General features: G+C 46.4%; 1 protein-coding gene across 1 annotated transcript in view; it reads left to right on the forward strand.

The window, feature by feature from the left end:
- Positions 1 to 19,669, forward strand: part of Stimate (STIM activating enhancer) — a 49,953-nt gene extending 30,284 nt beyond the window's left edge. The window contains exons 2-8 of the mRNA XM_055612475.1: positions 7,207 to 7,255; positions 8,656 to 8,751; positions 10,777 to 10,898; positions 15,340 to 15,452; positions 16,388 to 16,465; positions 17,318 to 17,467; positions 19,077 to 19,669. Of these exons, the coding sequence (XP_055468450.1) occupies positions 7,207 to 7,255; positions 8,656 to 8,751; positions 10,777 to 10,898; positions 15,340 to 15,452; positions 16,388 to 16,465; positions 17,318 to 17,467; positions 19,077 to 19,190 (722 nt within the window). The 3' untranslated portion in view covers positions 19,191 to 19,669. The remainder of the gene's footprint in view (positions 1 to 7,206; positions 7,256 to 8,655; positions 8,752 to 10,776; positions 10,899 to 15,339; positions 15,453 to 16,387; positions 16,466 to 17,317; positions 17,468 to 19,076) is intronic.
- Positions 19,670 to 22,418: the final 2,749 nt, after the last annotated feature.

Genomic DNA, 22,418 nt, shown 5'->3' on the forward strand with positions numbered 1-22,418 from the left:
CTCATACCTGAAATGCTGTTGTTTCGATGCTGTGTGTGATGTAAACCATCATGAGTCACTGCCTATATGACAGGAGGTGTCAGTGGTTGATTGAATTGCTTCTCAGCGTGGTCATGAGAGGAAGTGGGCTATTTAGAGATTAGAGCACTACCTTTAAGCTTATTACAATTACCAACTAGATTTCAAGGGGAATTCACCTATATGCTACTTACAACAGATCCACCTGAGTCATAAAGTTGAAAGAAATTGAAAAAATATTTTCATTTAAATGTTATAAAAAAAAATGGGACTGTCTATAGTCTGCATACTTGTGATCCTCATGCTTGAGAAGCTGAGATAGAAGGAGGGAGAAGCAAAGCCAGCCGGGGCTCTCCAGCAACATCTTATCTCAAAAAAAAAAAACAACAACAAAACAACAGGATTCCTTGAATTTTATGTATTTCCTGTATGTGCACATTTTCTAAATGGTGTATTTTAGTTCAAAAGTGAGTACAGTTAGAGGAGATGGGAGCTGTTTTAGTACATTGTGAGCATTCACTTCAAGTGTGAACACTGGCTGGTGGAGGAGCAGGGAAGCCTGTCAGCACAGCAATACAAATCGTGAGGAAAGGGGTGTGTCCAGAAGACTTGTCAGCGGCTGGTATGGAAACTGCCAAGTCCTCAGCATGGAAGCCTAGGAGAAGAACAGCTTCCAAAGGGTTGAGAAAGTGTTCAGGTTGTTGAAAGGATCGGAAGAGTAGAGAGCAGAGTTGGGGAGGCTTAAGCTCCTAGGCCTGCAGAAAAGGAAGAAAGGTGTTGACTGGCATGGAGAGGTCAGGTTATAGCCCAGATAATATGCTGCTGAGGCCAGTTGTAGGGTGCAGCACAGCCTATGACTGGGAAGATGAACCCAGGGAAGAGAGGGAATACAGAGTGAGAGGTAGGGATGGTAGAATGAACTTTGCTTTCCTGAGCTCATGTTATATGCTAATCTTGTATGCTGTCCTTTAATCTCGATAAGCTGGTAGTTCTTAAAGGTACTCCCTCCCCCCTTTCTATTCATTTCTCCCCCCCCTTCGTGTGTGTGTGTGTGTGTGTGTGTGTGTGTGTGTGTGTGTACTAATTTGCAAGTTAAAGGCAGAGACAGGATTCAAAACCACCTCTGTCTCTGAAGCCCAGAGTCCTGACCATTCTTTTAGAGGCTTGGGACCCATGTGTACACAAAAAGTCAGGAGCCTGCTCAGGACCTCTCCATGGCCTTAAAGGGGTTTGGAGTCCTTAAAGCAACAGGAAAGAACCTGTGTGAGAGAAAGGGCTTCACTTAGTGCTGCTGGCCTCCAGTGCCAGAAGTCTCTAGCTTGCTGCCATTTCCTCTTCCTCTTGCCCTGGAAGGGCACTTTCAAACTCCTGGAGCCTTTGCTTCCAGCTCTGGGGAGCTTGACCTACCCTGCCTGTTCCACCCTGAGCCTTGCCCCAAGGGGTGTGTTGTGGGTGGGTGGGTGACACCTTGCCTTAGCCTCTTTGCTCTATCAAGTTTCTTCCTTCTGCAGAGTCACAGTTAATGGAGAGATCACTTGTCCTTTCTGGAGCTCCTGGCATTTTACCTGCAGAGAGACTTCCCATTCAAATGAAATGCAAGATGCCACAGGACAAGTTTAAATTCCCACCAACAGAGGCCTCCCCGCCATCCTTTATGACCATAGCTAACTCTGTTAGCTCAAGGTTTACAAAGCAGCTAGAATCGTTCTTCTCCTCAGCATCCTCGGCACATGTGACTGTGCTCTCCTTTGGCCCGGGGTGTCTCATGGGTCTCCCTACTCCCACATTGCCCTCTTTAGGTTGCTGTCAGCACAGCAGCAGGAGAAAGCTAAGTGAACTTCAGTTTAGCATCCATCCATCTTAACAGGCAAAAAAGAGAAGCACTTGCCCTGCTTCAGTGTGAAAACTCCTCTGCACCTTCCTCAGATTACCTGAACCCTTCACAAACAGATCACACCCTGCCCCCCAGGTCCTCTGCCCTGCTGCAGAGTTCACCTTCACAACACTGATATATGCTGTATCTCAGCCACCATCCCATGTAAACAAGGCAAGGATTTTGACTGTTGCATTTCCTCCTGAAAGGGGCATGTTACATAAAAGTTCATATGTTAGCTGGTTGTGATGGTGCACACCTTTCATCCCAGCAGTCAGGAGGCAGAGGCAGAGTTCGAGGTCAGCGTGATCTACAAAGTGAATTTCAGGACAGCCAAAACTACACAGAGAAACTCTGTCTAGAAAAAAAAGTTCATGTGTATATGTATATATTTATATGTGTATTAATTTATTAATATAATTTAAAAGTGTTTCCCTATTAAGTTATTAATTTTGTCTAGATCTACATATTTTAGGATTAAAATATATGTGTGTCCTATTATGTATACTTATCCCCGTTAATGTTTATTGACAGTGTATTTCCAGGGTTTTATGTGACAGTATTACAGTGACATCCTAAACATTTTGATACGTCAACATTAATACTTGTAGGATACTACCTTGCACTTCAGGGAACGTAATGTAAAAGTATGTGGGTTGTTAATTCTTTGATAGACTTACTAAGTGAACTTTGGTAACATGAGCTCATTCTTCTGAGTATATTTTCTCTCCAGCTTTTTAAACAGGAGACATTAGGCCTATTGAAAAGCCTAAATTGTAATATGGTGAATGCTCAAATGCCCCTTACCTTGTTCTCCAATTACTATCTTTCTACATGAATGAGTTTGCTCTGGTGGTTATAATAACACAGTACAGAGACTGGGTGGCTTAAATGATAGACATTTATATTTTCTTTCAGTTCTGGGAAGGTCAGGTCCAAGATGAAAGGGTTAGTTAGCAGGTTTCCTTTCTTCTAAGGCCTCTCACCGGGGCCTGCAGATGCATATCTCTTTTTTTAATTAATTAAATTTTTATTGAAAATAGATTATTCTGTCATACAATATATCCCAACAAGTTTCCCCTCTCTCCACTTCTCCCAACTGCCTCCCTACATTCCCTCTTCCCCAGATCCATTCCTCTTCTGCTTCCTTTTTAGGAAAGAGCAGGCCTACAAGAGACAACAGCCAAACAGGACAAAACAAGATATAATAAGACAAGGCAAAAGCCCTCATATCAAGGCTAGACGGGACAACCCAATAGGAGGAAAAGAATCTTAAGAGCAGGAAAAAGTCAGAGATACAACCATTCCCACTGTTTGGAGTCCCACAAAAAGACCAAGATAACAGCCATAACATACATGCAGAGGACCTGGTGCAGGCCCTGTGCTTGCTGGTTCAGTCTCCATGAGGCCACATGAGCATGAGCTGTGCTTAGTAGATTCAGTGGGCCATATTTTCCAGATGTCCTCCATCTCCTTTGACTTCTACTGTCTTTCCACCCCCTCTTCAATGGAGCTACGCAGTCTCCAAGGGGAGGAACCTGATAGATACCTCAAGTTTCTAGACTCTACACAATTTCAGGCTGTGGGTCTCTGCATTGCTCCCATTTGCTGCCAGAGGAAGCCACTCTGATGATGACAGGAAAAGGCACCAATCTATAAGTATAGCAGACTATCATTAAAAGTCATTTCATTTTGTTTTTGTTGTTGTTGTTCTCCCCTAGGTCCCTGGGCCTGGCCACCCGGACAGTGTAGGGCCTGGGTCTCCCCTCACGGGCCTCAAGTTAAACTAGTCACTGGTTGGCCACTCTCACAGGTTCTGGGCCACCGTTGCCCCAGTGCATCCTGCAGGCAGGCAGATTGTAGGTCAAGGATTTTGTGTCTGGGTTGTTGTTCAGATTTCTTTTCTATATGATACAGAGTACAAGCCCATGCCAAAGAGACTAGAACATAGAGGTGAAGGCTCCATGCGGGCACCAGCTCCACCTCTCTACATTCAGTGAGCTGTGTGGATGTTATCCTTGGAAATGGGGCCCCACCGTCAGTTTTAAGATAGCAACCCTCTGATAGCCTGGCTGTCCTAGGATCAGCCTGGGTTGTTTAGGAATCTCTGTGGAACGCTGAAAACTCAACTGAATGTAGCCCAGTCCTACCACCAGAAGCTTTGCCTAGCTACAAAAGAGGGCCAGTTCAGACTCCGTATCCTGCATTACTAGGTGCTCACTAGGGTCACCCTCATAGACTCCAGGAAGGCTTCCACACACACACACACACACACCCAAGTGCACCTTCAGTTACAGCTGTCCATCCCCCATTCCCACCAGCTGATCTCTCCTGCTCCCATCCCCACTTTTCCCTAGTTCACTTGAAAAATCTGTTGTTTCCCCTTCCCAGGGAGATCCATGCTTCCCCTCAAAAGCCCTCCTCTTTACCTAACCTCCCTGGGTCTATGGATTGTAGCTTGATTATCATTTATTTAACCACTAATATCCACTTACGTGAATACAAACTGTAGTTGTTTTTCTGGGTCCAGTTTACCTTACTTAGGATGTTTTTTTGTTGTTGTTGTTGTTGTTTTTTCTAGTTTCATCCATTTGCCTGCATAATTCATGATGTTGGGTTTTTGGTTTGTTTGGGGTTTTTTTGTTTTGTTTTCTTTTGTTTTTTGTTTAACAATTGAGTCATACTCCATTGTGTAAATGTACCACAGTTTCTGTATCTTCTTCTGCTGAGGGACATCTAGGTTATTTCCAGTTCCTGGCTATTAGGAGTAAAGCTGCAATGAATATAGTCAAGCAAGTGTTCTTGTGGTAGGATGGAGCATCCTTTGGGTATATGCGCAACAGTGGTATAGCTGGGTCTGGGTCTTGAAGTTGATCAATTCCCAATTATCTGAGGAATTGACAGATGACTACGTTTTGTTTTGTTTTGTTTTGTTTTGTTTTGTTTTGTTTTTTGAGACAGGATTTCTCTGTGTAGCCCTGCCTGTCCTGGAAATTGCTTTGTGACCAGGCTGGCCTCGAACTCACAGAGACCCACCTACCCTGCCTTCTAAGTGATGGGATTAAAGGTGTGTGCCACCACCTCCTGGCTTGGATGGCTGTTTCTTACTATGTCCTTGCATGACCTTTTCTTGGTACACTCATACATCTGTATCCTGGGTTCTTCTTTAAAAACAAAAACACTAATCATACTGGGTTAGGACCCGCCCAGAGGATCTCACTTTACTTTAATTACTTCTTCAAAAGCACTATCTCCAAATATAGTCAGTAGGGATTCATCCATAGTATCACCATTGTTTCCCTTTATCCATACATCACATTAATATAGTAGTATAATAGGTCTATTATAATCACTTATACTTATGTGTAGTTATACTGTATTTTAATTATATCATTTTATGTAATCTATTTAACATATAACATATATAATTATAATCTAACATAGGTAGTGTGTAATCTCTTTCTATAAGCCATTTGAAGGAAAATTATAGCTTCTCTGATACCTATGTGTTTATCTTGTAGAAATTAGAACACTCTCCTTTTTGAGTATTTGATGTCCTTAATAACGGTGAAGATAGAAGCAGATGGTAGTGGTTACACCTTTAACCCCAGTACTCAGGAGACAGAGGCAGGTAGATCTCTTGAGTTTGAGGACAGCCACGGAGAAACTCTGTCTTGAAAAAACAAAACAACAACAACAATAAAAATAATAATAATGGTGAGGACATAACTGATAAGCATAAAGTGGCTCTGGCCCCGGTGGGAAGTTTCTAGACCATTCTCTTGTAAACCTTGGCCCCTCGGTGAAACTTGGCCTGCTTCTAGGGAAAAACCTGCTTTCAAGAGCCATTCAAACCAATAGAGCCTCTTGACTTCAGCTTGAGATTTTTTTGGCATGGTTGAGGTTTGGGGTCTACAATGTGTCAAGGACACAACAGACTTCCTTACAGTTCCACCAGCTTTTCAGTCTCTCTATCCACATGATTTGAAACACCAGGCTTGTTATTTCAGTCTTTGTACAGGCAGCCTTGCCCTGCCAAATGTGGACTGGCTGTATTTATTCAGAGAGCAGGATTTATTGACTTGCATTCCATTTTCCCTTTCACCATCCTTCTGCTGCTGCAGTCCCTTTGGCAGCTTGAGATTTCTCCAGAAGTTGGTTCTCTCCTGCCACCAGTTCTGATTAGGGATCTTTCATGGCTTGAGTCAGTCTGTTTCTTTCTTAGCACTTTGGTGTGGGTAAATATCACACAGGCAGTACTTCCGGTGTTTGTATTAGTTATGGAATGTTGCTAAGAGCTCCAGGGGCACGTGTAGTGGGGAAATTTATTTCCTCTATTCTAGACAGTGTGCCTGCACAACTTGGGCATGGGTGCACACCTTTGCCAGCCAAGGCTGAGCCAGTTGTTGCTACCTCTTCCCTATAGCTGTGAGCACAGCCAGCATCTTTTCTCACTGCAGTCACCTGGGAAATCCATCATCCGCACAGCCCTCAGGACAGCTTTTCTAGGTTGACTCCGCTTAGACTCCTGGCTTTTCCTTCCCTACAGGATTCATTCCTGCCCTCCTGACCCAGCACTCAGGACCTCCTCCCCCCTCATGGGGCCCATCTTCAATTTGTCATCCTCTTTGCTGCTCCTCCAACAGCCCTTGTAGTTATGTACTATGACGAGGCAAATTAAATTATTCTAAACACACTGCTGTGCTCTGTTGCTGTACCTGCGAGCTCCGTAGCTGTGTCTCCTCAGTGTCTCCTCTCTGGTCTTGCAGCAAGCTCTTACTCAGCCTTGAGGACTTGGCTTGATTGTTTTCATTAGGGAAGCCTGTCCTAATAACTACTGCTCCCAGCCTCAGATTTGTCTCTTCTCTAGCACTTTTCATCCTGCATGATTTCATAGCTCTCCCCTCTTTCCTAGGCTGCTGGCTTTTCATTTGTATCCTCCAGTGCCTGGCCTCAGGTCGAGAGTAAACCACAGGATAAGCGGGTGGACTGTCCTTATATGCTAGAGTTAGGAGCACCACATTGTCCTTTGTTGTTTCCAGTAATGACCCAAGTGAGCTTTGACACAAGAAGAAAATGCAGGTCTACACACTGTGAGGAGTCACGCTTTAATAAGTATCTAGTTCTGAAGAGTCCGTGCTGACAGACAGTAGGACAGGCTCCCAGTAACCTTCCCTGATCAAAACATGCCACCCGGTGCTAGCAGACTAAGCATTTTAACTTAGCAGTGTAAATAACAAGTAGACTGATAACCCAACTTATGTATTTACTTGCTGTTGGTTTGAGAAACTACTGATGTCTGTCTGTTCTTTCAGTTAAACGCTTCAGAGAACCAAAGCATGAAAGACGACCTTGGAGGATATGGTAAGTACCAAAGTGCCGACTCGCCCCTAGAAAGCTTTTTTACTGTGTTGGGGTTTTGGTTTGGGGATTGGTGGAGATGTGTTGGGATAGGTGGGGCGTAGAATAGCAGCAACTACATATCATATAAAGTATGTGGAATCCCTCAGTTGAGTTAATTATTAGAAATGCTGTATAATATGAAGACAGTTCTGTTTCTTTAAAAACGTTTGACCTCTACTTTTATTTATAATGTTGCTTTCAGTACTGGAAGATGGAAGACAATACAAATGGAGCAGCCTTTGCTGTGGGCTTCTTCATCTCAACTTGTAACGAGATTATGCTTAAATTCTTGACTTCTACAGTCTGTATGTGTAATCAAACACAAATTTACTTGGAGATTAGTCATGCATACATCAGAGACCCTTAGAACACCCCCTACCAGGGTGACTCAAAACTGAAGGAAACAGTGTTTCCATTTTCTGGTTTATTATGAAGGGTGCAGGTGAATGGCTACACAGAGAGGTTCAGTGAGCTGGGATGTTCCTGAGCACAGTTCTATGACCATGCTTTAGAGCACACCATCCTCCCTGGGCACCAGTTCATTAGTTCGCTGCTTCCAGGTCCTGTGTCAACTGAGTCTGCAGCCTGTCTTCTCTCCTGGAGTATGGTAGCTCTTGGTACAATCAGGGCGTAGTCTTTCAGTGGCTTCCCAGCCAAAAGCATTCTAGGAACTACAATCACCTTTTTAGAACAAAAGCTGTTCCCATCACCCAGGACAGTGAAGGATTGGACTTCAGTGGGGGGTTCTGGGATCAAAAAACAAGACACTCCTTACATGCCTGGCACTCAGGAAGTTACCTGTTGGTTGGGACTCTTGGTCAGGGGTAGAGATCAAGTGTCCAACATACTCATTTGTGTAGGATGGCCCTGCAGCCATGTTCACTATATGGTGGTAAAGCTTCAGAAATAGATTCCAGGGGCAAAACTCCTAGTCAGTAAGTCACTTGGAAGGAGTCAGGCAGGCTTTGGGTTAACAGTATGGGCTAACTAAGCTTACTCCTGTGCTAACAAATTTTTCACTGCCCTTCAGAAGAAGCTTCATCGTCATGTCAATTGTAAATTGTCACACAGTACTTGCTGGTTCTTAAAGACATTACTGCCGTATATTGAGCAGTCTTATTTGTACCGGCTCCATCACTGATTCTCCCAAATCTGGGCATTTAGTCCTGCTCTCATGGTTAGGTCACCACAAACACTGAGACTGAGGCTGTTTGTGTCTTATGCATGTTACCTTTGATGTCTCCTTGCCTCTGGGTGTAGGGATAGTTTTGAGGTTTGTCCACAGGCTTGGTCTGTTTTCCCCAACGTGGTTGCTGCTGTCCTGGCAGGTTGGTAACACTTGCTGGTTTTGTTTTATGCAGGTTTTTAGACACTTCCAAACAAGCCATAGGGATGCTGTTCATCCACTTCGCAAATGTGTACCTAGCAGATCTCACTGAAGAGGACCCTTGCTCGCTGTGAGTTGCTTGTATCTGAATTTGACCTCAATTGAAATACGGACTGGCCCTCCTTTCCCAAGCTAGTGCAGCCCTCCAGCTTGGAGGCACCCATCCCTTCCCTTCTGGATTTCCCTCACTTCATCCTGTGCATGCCTGCATGTGTTTATATATACTCATTTGGTTGGCTCGCAGGACTTTGACAGTGACTTTGTGCACTGGCTTTCTGTTAACCAGTCCAAGTTCAATCCTTTGTCTTTCTAGTGCCCTAGTGGTCCCATGCTCCCAGCAGCCCCCAAGCTGAACAGGCTAACACTGCAAGATTGACTCTGTGCCAGGTACAAGCACATGCCATTTCGCTGTGGTGTGAGATGCTCACAGGCAGTTGTGTCGAGCATCACTGACCTCTTTGATCAAAAGGGCATCCCTGTTCTGTTTGTCAGTGTAGACTGCCCTGTACAGGATGCCCAAGCAGTGTGTCTGAAACCATAACCATGCCCTAAAATACTGTACTTCTTACTGTGAGGAGGGGTGGTTATTCCCCAAGCAGACAGAGCATAACCCCAGTCCCAACTCTTACCTCCAATCTGCAACTTCAAGTTGGAGGCACAGGAAAGTTCACACAGTGCAGACATGGTGGAGCTGGGCTTAAACCAGTCTGTGTGCAAGGCCCCGTGATGTTCTGATGCCTAAATGAATCATCTATGCTGAATACAGGTTGTAAAATTTGGTCTTAGTTTCCAAGAGCAGCACACAGTAGGATCAGGATTATTTGACAGGTATATTAATGAATGCAAGACTGGTTATAGCTACCCATTGTCCTTGTTATCATTTAGGCTTTATCTCAGATGTGGAAATGCAGGTGTGAATAGCATTCCACACCAATTAGATATAAGTGTCAGAGCAGTAGCCTCCTGGCTAGAATCGAAATTGCTTCGGAAGCTGAGATTATTCGATGTGACTCTGTCTGAGAGTGACCCCTTGTGTCTTTAAGGAGGAAGAGCAAGCTGCCTACCTCCCTCTCATTGCTAGTTTTCCAGGTTCTGGGGACCAAGCACAGTATGCTGCTCCCAAATTGGAGCGTTATGTACATCACAGAGTCCAGAGTGGGACAGAGGTCTGCTAGTCTGCATGAACTGTCTCAGGCCTTAGCAGCTTGAAAATTCCTTAAAGCCAACTCTTGCATTATCCTTGAGTTTATCTATAGGGAGTTCATAACCCTGTGGTATCACAGAGGGTCAGTACCTGCCTCAGTGACCTCATTTCCATCTTATTCTACCCTAGATAACTGGAGCCTGTGTCCAGTGATGCTCAGCTAGATCTGGATAATAGAGCCCTTGAGAGAGGGCAGGTAAACAAGGGGCTTTACCCTTGTTTTTTGTCAGGCACAGGGAAACAAACCTTTTAAGAATATGTGGTCACTATTGGCATGCCTCTCCTTCCTCCTATCCTCTGCCCTTTTCTCAGGGTGCTGGGTTCCATCACCAGTACCACTACAAAAAAAGTAAAAACACTATTTGTACACATGATTACAGACATGAATGAACATGCGGCCATGTGGCCCTGCCTGCTTGTCTAAGAAGTCTCAGAAACCATTTTCCTTGAATGCCCTGGGAAAGGGGCATACTTGTACAACCTTGTGTGGCCTGAACCGTCAGGAATGAGCAGAATCATTTAGTGGATTTATTGTTGTCAATTGGGTTTTGTTTTCTTCTCAGTTTCCTTAGCTACTTCCAGGAATGCTGTCTTCTGTTGAATCTTGGCCTTGGCACATACACACATTTGAAGTTTATAAAGTTTCTTTGTCCTTCTCTTTCCCGTTCTTCAAGTTTTTAATTTTAGCACCTTTCCAGACAACCTGGAGATGGAAGCCACCATTCCTGTAGTCTCTTGCATAAATACATATAAGGGTACCACTCTCCCCCAGTAAAGCCAAACAAAGGCTGAGCCTGTTAGCCTTGATCTCTGACCCTGTAAGTGCTGCACTAAGGTCCCAGCTTAGTGGCTTTTGTTCCCTGACCATGCTGGTATGGCCTCTCTTTCTAGGTACCTCATCAACTTTCTTCTGGACGCCACTGTAGGCATGCTTCTCATTTACGTGGGCGTACGTGCCGTCAGTGTCTTGGTGGAGTGGCAGCAGTGGGAATCCCTGCGTTTTGGAGAATATGGTAATGTCCATGGACACTGGGTAGGACATGTTGGGGAACTGCTTGCCCTGGGTAGCTCGGAAATTTGGAGCTTTTGGAGGTGTTGGCTGTCTCCCTATGTAAACATGAAGGGGTTTGTTTTAGGCCCTGAGTGTCACTTTCCTGGGGGCATGAAGGAAGTACTTCACTCCCAAGACATTCACCTTTTTGTGAGAGAAAGTGGCAGAGGCCAGGAGACAGCCCTTCTACCAAAGGTACTTGCGGTCCCACCTGCAGGGCTGCAAGACCACTGCATTCTACTGAGCTTCCTAAAGATCTCCTCTTACTTGCCCGCTACGTTAGAGATATGGGAGCAGCTCTCATTTGGGAATGCAGTCCATAGAGAGGTGAAAGCCGGCCCCTCTCTCTGCCACACAGCTGTGTTTGTCCTGTCACCAGATTACCCTGCTGACAGATTAGAGCTTACGTGGCAAGTACTAGAGTGTGCATCCCTTCTGAGGTCAAGTTGCCTTGCCTACTGACTGTAGGCTTGTCACCCACCTGGCATCTGGATGTCCCAGTCTCTCAGATATGAGCTCTGTCCTCCCTCAGATACAAGGCTTCAGACCAGCATCTTGTGGGTACTAGCCTATCTTGTGAGACCCCCATGTCACATCTTGAGTAAGAAACTGTTTTCATATTGGCTGTAAGCATGAGAAAAAGTTGAAGGCGGCCTTGATAGGCGCTGCTAGTGAGGAGCTCCTCTTGTGGAGCAGTGTTAGTATCTCTTCACCACAAGGGGGCACCAGGATAGCCACGAGGGTTGTGGGTAAATATCTGGACCCACATTCCCCATTCCTTGTCATGCCCTCCAAACAACTCAGGGCTCTGGGCCCAGAGACTACTCACTTCTAGGTGGTTGAAGATCTCTGAGGGACTGACAGTTTCAAAGGGCACAACATTGGTGGAGCTGGCTGTGGAGTGCCTTGGGTATTTCTAGAAATCTTAAGTAATTGTTTATCCTCAATGATGGACGGTGAATTTAGGGGAGGACTTTTCTTAGCCTGTTACTTGATGCCAGTGAGTCACTGACTTAAGATAGTGCCCTAAACAGCATGTGCTCAAGACTCAGGGGAAGACTTCTGAAACACCCAAATCATAGAGGTCTCAGCTTGCGGGACAGAAATGGCCACAGCCCGTGTGGACCAGTTTGACATAATTCTCATTTATAAAACAGGCAACTAGAGGAATTAAATAACATACCTAGTGAGGACATTTTTGCAGGCTTTGTGTCCTCTATACCAGGAGTCCTAAAAGTGTCACTACCTCCATTAGTGCTGCCCACAGTGCCCCTCTGCTGTTGAGATCTCTTCTGGAAGGCAGAGCTATCAGCTCCACAGTAGCTGGAGCTGAACGTGTGGATTCCCCACAGTCACCTGTTGACTGAGAACAGGGGTCAGGTCTGGTCGCAGTATGCCACCTGTTTTGAAGCAAGTTTTGTCTGTCTCCCCAAGGATGGGGAGAGAGGAATAAGATGGTGGCTGTGTGTGGGCCCTGTCCTCTTGGCCCATTCCCTTAATTCTGTCACTGCTGCTAGGACTCATAGTCTTCAGAGAGAATGGCCCTTTTTTCAAGGACCATCCCAAGTCCTCCATCACAGACTATCCCCCCACTGTCTGCTGCTTTGTAGTTGTCAGTTGTCGTTGTTCTCTGTTGCTGCTGTGACAAATCAACACAGGCTTAAGACAACCCAAGTGATTTATCTGTAGTTCCTCCAAAAGTCTAACCCAGTTTTCTTGAATTAACATGAAGGCATCAGTAGGGCTGGATCATTCTGGAGGTGATAAGAATGGTTGTTCTATTGCCCTGTCCAGCCTCTAGTTCTGTCTGAGTTCCTTGGCTCATGATTCTCCCCCTCTTGTTTTCAAAGACAGCAACTGAGTTCTTCTCATAGTATACCAGCCTGACCTTCCACCTTGAAGCACCCCTGTGATTACCCGCAGTTCACCTGAACACTCCAGATATTCCACTTAAAGTCTGAATAGCAACCTTAATTCCATTAACAGCGAATTCCCCCTTGGCTAGGTTACACCATATCGTGGGTTTTGGAGATTGGGATGTGGACATCTTCACAGGACCATTATTCTTCCTTCTATACTTGTGAAACTCACCTGTCCATTGAGGCAGGAGCTCTGTGCAGGCCCCACAGGTAAACAAAGAAGAGGGGTTTACTCTCTAGACAGCATGCTTTGTTCCTAGAAGAGCTCATAGGACTTGGAGCATAAGCCACAGTGTTTGGGTTGAGGGGTGAACAGTTTCTGGGTGATAGGTGGTATCTGTAGTCTGATGACTAAGCCTCTCTTGCCCTGAAAACAAGGTGGTGTCCGGTGGCACAGTCAGCCACAGACTTTCCTGCTTGCCCATCTAAGTGCCCCTTTCTAGAAGCTTCTCAACACATATATGTTCCCTTCTTTTGGCCCCTATTCCTACAACTTAGCCTGAGGGAATAATTCACAAGAACAAACCTGAGGTTGTCTACTACAGTAGAAGCAGGGCACACTGGCCATGCTTATTGGCCATATTTGTCCTGTAGAGACTGACTTTAGGGAGCATTTGAAAACCTCTCAAGGGAACAGAAATAAGCAAACAAACTGTCATGTGTCCACTCAGTCCAGCTTCAGTGACCTGTGCCCTGGGTACACGGAGGGGGGTGGTGTATTTGTCAGCTGGACACATGCTTTTTTTTTTTTTTTTTTTCCCTCTTCTGTGTCTTTCAACATTTTTATTTTGGTATCAAAAAAACAAAAGGCAGTGGCAACTCCACTATACAGACAAACTCAGAAGAGGAAAAACATATCTCTCGTCACTTATTCATAGCTTTTAGCCAGATGGAATGAATGTTCACTCTGAGCAAGTAAATGTTCTTGTAACAGTAAACAAATGGTGTCACTTGTCTGTGTACTTTCAGACATACCAGATCCTTTTCAGACATTTCCCACCAGGACTTCCTATGTGGATATCACCATTATTGCCTAAAAGTTTTGGCAAATAGTTTACTCTCCTGTTCAAGTGAACTTTCCTCAGTAAAGTCACGTGGCTTACCAAGGCATTGCAAAACTCCTGTTAGCAGCCTTGCCAAGAGAGATGGCACTTCTGAGATGCTCTGCTGGGTCTCAGGTACCCTGCTCCAGTGGAGGGAGTGAGCAGGAAGGTCTTAGAATAGGCAGTTAGTGTGTTTCTGCGTGCTTTCTGTCTCTCTCCTGGCATTGTCCAGAAAAGGAAACAGCATGGTCTGTTGCTTGTTCATTACAGCTTTGTAAAGGCATTCACTTCTTCCACTGTGTTCCGCTTGCAGGCCCAGGCAGGGCTGCGGGACTGCCTGGGACTGCCTGGGACTGCAGCATGAGTGCCTGGGATTGCTTTGGAAGCAGAATAATCAAGTGAGAAGTTGGAGATTTCTCAGGGCCTCCCTAAAATGCTAATTTGGTGCTGTTCTGGTCAGTGGAATGCAGGTTGTGCTGGTTGAGGTTCTAGGATAAGGCCCTGTAACCCGTCTCCCACTTTGAGGAGGTCTGTTCTAAACTTCTGTGTGCTATTAGTCATCCTCTAAAGAGAGGCTGGTTCTCCAACCTTCATTGGGTCTCTTTTTGAAGCATTCTAGAGGCCCTGCAGGCCCCATTGTGGACTGTTGGGCCCTTCCCAGTCTTTTCTTAAGCATAGCCCTAACAAAGTCACAGACAAGCCTGTGTCATAGCTGCTGGCATCAGCCGGTTTCTGCTACCTCCTTGTCAAGAGGGTGTCTATCTTCATTGTCCCAGCCAAGGTGTTAGAAAGTACCCAAAAATTAATTAGGTTGCCCCCAAAATTGTTTTTCTTTTAATTCTATGAAAAGGCCCTGAAAAGCATTAACTGGTCATTCTTTTACATGAATTCGGTTGGAATCTTAGTTTCTCTAGGTCAGACTGGTGTACTCAGGGCTGAGGTCAGCAGGGATGGTGGGGATACATAAGAAGTGAGTGGCACAAAGGAGAAAAATGGACAAAGAAGTTGATTACTGCATTTATAATCACACTGTCAGTCTCACTGTGGAGAGGGATACCACCAGCCACTGAGAAAAATCAGCTGCAGATAATAATAGCACTCTTGCTTCACTCAGCTTCTGCTGCCAGTGGACAGAGAGCCAGCAGTGAGCTCTTACTAACTTTAGTGCCTCTTAACTCTATCCTAGAATTTTTTTTTTTTTTTTTTTAAGAAAAACATTCTGGTATGTCCAAATTAGGAATTCTGACTATTCAGAGCACTGGCTCTTTTAGAATGAAGTGATTTGTAGAGCCTTAGGGACTCATGAAGTACCTTGGAGCAAGGATTCTGGGATGCAGATAGGGCTGTGAGGGTTCATTATGAGATGCAAGGAGGTTGGGTGGCGGTATTGTCCTACTCAGATCCTGGGCCCACATGGCTAAGCACCTGCCTGTCCCTGCAGGAGACCCTCTGCAATGTGGGGCCTGGGTAGGGCAGTGTGCCCTTTACATCGTGATCATGATCTTTGAAAAGTCTGTGGTCTTCATCGTCCTTCTCATACTCCAGTGGAAAAAGGTTTGCCTCCCGTCCCTCTTCTGCCACTCCCTGCTAAGCCAAGTAAACGACACCCCACATCATCCTCAGCCTGCTTGTTTTTGTTTTAGCTCCATGAATGAGTCCCAGATTTGGTCTGATCTAGCAGCTATTTACAAGAGAATTAATTTGTCCTTCTTGTACTTGGTGTCCATCTACTTTGTGTAAATAAATGTCTTCTCTAGGTTAAGCCTTAGGGATATGTACACGTAATGGCAGTACAGTCCCTTCTGGTGTGTTGCTTGGTCTGATTAGTCTTCAGACTTTGTAACTGTGAATGTGTCTATACTAGCAAATGTCCTTCACCCACGTGTCTGAGATAGTTCAGGTAAAGCCAGTTTCTGAGGTCTGAACCCACCTACATATTAATTCCTCAGTGAACCAGTGGCTTTGCCAGCCCTTTCCTCTGCTCTCTGACCCCAGGACTACCAAGATAGCTTGTTCATATGTAAAATAGCCAAGGAGCCTTCTAGAACATGTGGCTCAGGTGTTGGCTTTCCTTTGGCATTATCTGTGGCAGGGTTTTTACTTTTTTAAGAAAATAAGCCAAAGTATTGAGAGCTGCTGAGCTCCAGAGGTGATGGCTATTCAGGGTTTTTGCTAGAGAGTAGTCTAGCACTTCGTTGCCCGGGTCTCTCAAGATCACCCACTGAATTTCCTCTCTCCAAGCCACCACTGCTGCCCTCTGGGGCTTCAAGCTACCCCCTGCTGGATATGCACCCCACTTGGATCCAATGCAATGGCCTGAAGGGGGAGGAACACTGCTAAAGAGCTAGTGACCCAAAGAGCCCCTTATCAGTAGTCAGATCTCAGGTCTGCACAGCGCAGCTCGTTTCCAGTGGCTCTTGGGGAGTGTCTAAGTCTCCTGTGTGCTGCCCCTGTGGTCTCTTCCTCACTGTGTCTGTTTCTCTCTGCAGGTGGCCCTATTGAATCCAATTGAAAACCCAGACCTGAAGCTGGCCATCGTCATGCTGATAGTCCCCTTCTTTGTCAATGTCAGTGCCTTGTGTGTTTTATCTCAGCTTGTCCCCTGCCATCAAGGGTTTCTGCTCAAAGCTCTGAACGTGACACAAATGTCACCTTACAGCCCTTAGACAAACCTTTCTGTCTGTGCGGCCAGTTGTTACCTCCCATCTCATAACCAGGCTTGCAAATGGTAGGAGTCCTTCCTTAGAAATCAGGGTCCCATTCTAGAGCCCATTTCAGGTGAAGGACCCCGGGAGCTATGGCTTGCCTTTCCTGAAGGCCCCTTCCTGCTTAGACATCCCACCCTATGTATGATAGTAATTTCTAGATCAGGGTCATTTCAAGTCTTCTCCAAATATTTATTGCTGAGTATAAACCTCAGAGAAATCCATGAGCACAGTGACCAAAAGTGAGGGGCCAGTGCTAAGGGAATTGGGGTTCCCTAAAGCAGCAGGTTGTGTGGCTTCCTGTGAAGGACCCTTGAGGGCTCAGAGCAGATAGTTAGAGAGTTTGGTTCTAGGCCCATAACAGACGCCTGTTTTGTTTTTTTGAGTTAGGGTCTCTCTACATAGCCCTGGCCATCCTGGAACTCACTATGTAAACTAGACTGGCCTCAGACTCTCTGCCTCTGCTTCCCCAGTGCTGTGATTAAGGGTGCACGCTACCACGCCTGGCCCCGTGCTGCCTGTTATTTAACACAACAAAAACCCATAAGGGAACACAACAAGAATTTTTCTGTTGTTCTCTGATGATAAAAGTACAGAAAATAAAATAGAGAGTGGTAATTCCTCTAGAATGTTCTGGGAGATGGTCTAGAGTGTTCTCTGTTCTCTGTGGAAGGGGGGATATGCAGCCCTCTGCTTTGCTTTGTTCTTCCACAGGCTTTCATGTTCTGGGTAGTGGACAACTTCCTCATGAGAAAGGGGAAGACGAAAGCTAAACTCGAAGAAAGAGGAGTCAACCAGGACTCAAGGAATGGGAGCAAGGTTCGCTACAGAAGGGCGGCATCCCATGAGGAGTCTGAGTCTGAGGTAGGAGCCTCCCTGACTGTCCCCAAGGGCAAGGCCATCATACCTGGGGCTACAGGGGTCTCTGATCTTTTGTTTGCACCTGAATGCTGATTCACAAATACCAGTCAGAGGGAAGGAAGAAGCTGAGCTAAAGAGTAGCAGGGTCACTCAGAGGCTCACCTAGCCAGAGCCCAGTGCCTGCTGTTCCATGCGCCTTCTCAGGTCAAAAAGATACGGTGTGTAGGTTTGCTACAGACAATCCCTGTGGCAGTGGAGACAGCTAGATGAGGTGAAATCCACCGTATTCCAGGGAAGCATTAAGGTGCTTGGAGCCCTGTCCTCCATTAACAAGCAAGGAAAGTGCTTCCTGCAAACTTCTAAAATACAGAACTAGCTAAACTGCAGAGGTAGCCTCATCTCCCTTTATCTGCTGGTGCCTAAATTCAAGGGTTTGAACATACAGAGGCAGTGTGCATGAGCACAGCATGGGGCAGGGGTGCGTGTTCTGCCTGGCCTGCAGCATTCATTGCACCTTTATGCCTCAGCATGTAGCTGGGTCGGAGCACTGAGCACCGTGCTGCTAATGGGAGCTACAGGAGTGGCTGAGATGAGCCAGGCTTGGTAGTACATGCTTAGTATATCCTGTGCTTGGGAAGTAGAGACATCCAACGCTCTGTGAGTTTGAGGTCAGCCTGGTTTACATAGCAAATTCCAGGCCAGAAAGGAAGGGTTATATATAGAGTGAGACCCCGACTCCCTCCCCCAGCCAAAAAAGTGATTGAGGCATAAGCGACATGACTGGAGAAGCCTGTCCAGAAGCAGACCGGAGGGAGTGTTAGACAAAGAGGGCAAGCCCATATTTTCTCCAAGTTTATGTTCAAAGAAGCTAGTCACAGGGCTTATTACATCATAAGGCCTTGGCAAACATTTGGCAAATGACAAATAGCCATAAAGCAGAAACTACAGCTTATGGACATTTATAACCACATTTTCGGCCTCTGATAGTAACATGAAATTCACATTGGCCAGAGCAGGGAGCTATCAAGTGATTCAGGCCACAGGAAGGGTCATGAGACTGTTTATCCCACCCCTGGAGTAGGAATTCCCGTTCCCCTTCATGGATGGGCTATGAGTTCTTAAACCTCATGCGAGGTCTCCTGATCTTCCTGTTGTGTTCGGAGGTCTCAGGCCAGCAACTATGACAGGAATGAATAAGTTTGTCCTTTTTATCTTCAGAAATGACAGAGGTAGCTCAAGACAACCCCTCAAACTACACTGCCTCATGTGGTCCCTGGGACAATTTCATTCCCTTCTGACAGTGACTGTGTATTTAAGATAGTTCCAGGGCCCTGAGAGTCATTCATGCACCTGGTTGGCTTTGATCGGATTTTGGGTCTGGCTGGAAGCTGGATGAAGACATCAATGGGGGAAACATTGACAGATGAGGGGCGGTGAATTTAATGCTAGCTTCAACAGGCCAGCACATCTCAGTGTGGAAGGGGGACCTCCCATGACCCTCTTCTAAGGATGTGGGAAACTTGAGGCCTCCCAGAGGGGCTGGGCTCGGAGGGGGACAAGCACAGAAGGCACTGCCACTGGCGTCTCAGGCCTTGCCTCTCCACCACCTCAGATCCTGATATCAGCTGATGATGAGATGGAGGAGTCCGATGCCGAGGAGGACCTCCGCAGACTGACCCCCCTCAAGCCTGTGAAGAAAAAGCATCGCTTTGGGCTGCCTGTATGACACATTCCCACGCTGCGGGTGACAGCCCTGCAGCGGCATCCCTTCCCTCCTCTCTCTACCCTCCTCTTCTACCTCCACACCTCTTGCTGTCTCTGCCCGCTCTCCACCCGCCCCAGACAACTGTGACTTAAAAGAGGGAAGAGGAACCGTGCCTGAGGGGGCTGTGGGCAGCTGGAGGTCCCGCTCAGTTGCACTACAAACACTGACCAAATATGCAAGCGAAGAGCTTTGTTTGTTTGTTGTTGTCCCTTTGGGGTGTTGTGAGACCCCCTGTCCTATGTCTGACCAGGTGGCATGGTGGAAGAAAACAGAGCACACATAGACTGTTGGGGTCCCCATGCTGAGGCTATGGGCCTTGTGGACATGTGACGTGCTTGGGGTTAACAGCCACCGGTTGACCCGAATTGGAACAGGAATGCTTTCTTAACTCAAAATGGCTTTTGTAACTCTTTATTTCTAAAGCCAGTTTTATGAGCTGTGACAGTGTTACTGTTTTTTGAGTATGTGTTTATTTCCTACAAAGTATCTATGGGTCTAATGGGCAAACAGATTTTTAAGTCTTCCTTATGCTGTTTGACTTTTATATTTTTAAGTTATATTTTCATACTATTGTATTTAAAACTTTTTAATCCCCAAAGAAACTGATTTGTTTGCCTTTCGTGGGGTATGAGCTGGGGGCGGAGGGGAGGTAAGAGTGAGGAGTTTTTTAATCCAGAGATATTGTTAGGTAATATCTGATGATGAGGTCAGTGATCCTGGTGGGGAGGGTAGCTAGCCTTTATCCATAGTTTGGAAAGGTCACACCTGGCCTTGAGACACCTGTTCAGGTGGAGCTGTGTACTATGATGTGGGAACAGACAGAGCCCTGTCAGGGCATACAAGCCACCATGTTCGAGGCTTTGATTAAACTTGATTGAGAAAGGAGGCCAAGAGTTAAGACATTTGTGCCCAGAGCACTCAAGACTACCAGGCTCCTCCTGCTGATTCCCTGTCTCTCAGAGCCTCTGAATCACAAGTCTTAGAATGATCCCAGCCTCTACTTCCGATGCAGCAGCTTGCAGAGCCAGCCTTTGCCCTGCAGCTGTCCCCTGCTTGTTTGCTCAGCTGTGTGGAGAACTCTGCCTGGCCAGAAAAGCCTGTTACCGTGTCCTCCAAAGTTGTGAAGTGACTATGGCAGAGCAGATACCGGTGAGAGCTGTTTCAGTGTGTAGATAGTATGAGGTATTTCTAGACTGTTCTCCTTGGTGGTTACAGCCACTTCTCAGCCAGGCTACAGTTTACCTAGTTTACAGCTTATGGGCATGGTACCTGCTGTGGAGGGGACAGGGTGGAGCTGTGTGATGGCCTGTCAGTCCAGTAGGCAGACACAGTGGTAAAGAACACAAGAACATCCCACTACTTCATAGGCTGGAAGTGTTATATACGGCGCAGGCCTCAGCTTTCCTCAGAGTCATCTTCTAAACCTTCCTAAAAATGTGTTTTGTTTGAGCATACAGGATCTAGGTGTCTTGGGACCTGTGAACCTAGCCTTTACCCAGGGTACCTGGGCCGTCCTCTGCCACTTGAACCCTTCTCACTTGCCCTAGACAGAAGGGTGGACTGTGGGCGGCTCCCTCAGCTATTCTCCTAGTGCAGGCACCACTGAAGAGTGGGAGTGCTGTTGGGGGCTCCACGCTCCAGCCAGGCAGAGGCCAAGGACCTGGAAAAGGCATTGTTCCTGTTCCCGTTTCCCTTCGTCCTACCACCGTGCTCATTCTCTTCCCCTTCTCAAGTGTGGTTCCACTGAGTTGTGTGGAAGGGTACGGCTTAGGCTTCTGGTGAGACGGTCAGTTCCTGGTGGCATTGCTGATGTCATTCTCACGTTCCCTTTCTGTTTCACTGTGCTTTAGATAACCTGTGCCTAACCCACTCTCCCTTCTGCACCCATCCTTCTGGAGCTCTGTGTTGGAACTTCGTTTTCAGACTTGAGCTCCTGGAGTTTCCAAACCAGACACAGAGGTGGAGGAACCACTGTGAAGGATGGAAACACAGTTACCCAGGCCCCACGGAGGTAATCTGTGAGGTCCTGCCAGCTCCCAGGCACAGGACCCGAAGGGCAGAGGAGACAAGTGAGTGCAGGCTCTTTTTGTGTCCATGGATGGTTATAGTCTCTGGGCTGCAGCTGTGGAGCTGGCTCAGCAGGAAAGGAGGTCCAGCAGGCACCTGATACCAGAGCCTGTCTGTGTACAGGCTTGGTGCATGCTTGTCCTTCCCCTCTCCCTGTGTGGATGTGTGCATTCACTCATGCAGCATAAGCACATACACTCAACATGACTCTTTATCCCTCAGGAGACCCTCCAGCGCTTGCTAAGGCCTTTCTCTTCCTGTGGTACACTTTCTCACTAGAATGGATGTAGAGGGCTCTGGTCAGGACTTCTTCCTGCGCTGTCCTCCATCCCTGGAATGAGTGTCCCATCACTTGTTCCAAGGTGCCTTATGCGATGGGACCCTTTTCTGCCTGATGGCAGGCATCAGGCTAGGGTTGGGGGGAAATGGGATGCTCATTTAACTATGGTGTGCTGTCAACCCGATTTGTCCAAATTGGTACCTTGGCCAAGCTGCTCTTGGAAGCTTGCAAGCCAAGGTGATGAATATGAGTTTTTGTAACTAACAGAAATAAACCAATGAGAGAGAGCTGACACCTAACTCAAAGAGATGGTGGCTTTTTTATTTTTATTTTTTTAATTTCCTTTGCCTGTTGGTGGGACTTTAGTAAAGGCAAGGATGAATAGTGAGATCCTGCATGGCAGTGATTTCTCAATCTGTGTTCCGGAAGGTGTGTGAGGTAAGATCTGTGGCCCTCAGCCCTGGCATATGATGGTAGCTTCCTGCCTCGCTTTAAATTGTTAAAATCACCCCCACCCCAACCCCACCCCCTGTAACAAGGACCCATGGGCTCATGTCACTTCTGTCTCTTTCCTGAGGGGGGATGAGGACAAGAAGACTCAAATTCAAGTTGTAACTTCCCTTTGGCAGGATAGGCCTCCAGGCTACACTCAGGGTCCACATCTGAAAAGTGCCCCAGGGCTGGAAAGGGCACACCCAGGCTGCCCCTCCTGCCAGGCAACAAACCTCATAGGATGTAAGCTAGCTTATTTGGTTTTGGTTTTTTTCATTTAAAGCAAATCTTCTAATTATTTCCTTCTTTCTTTCTTTCTTTCTTTCTTTCTTTCTTTCTTTCTTTCTTTC

This window comes from Psammomys obesus, unplaced genomic scaffold (assembly GCF_907164565.1).
Source record: "Psammomys obesus unplaced genomic scaffold, mPsaObe1.curated_primary_1811, whole genome shotgun sequence".
NCBI lineage: Eukaryota > Metazoa > Chordata > Mammalia > Rodentia > Muridae > Psammomys > Psammomys obesus.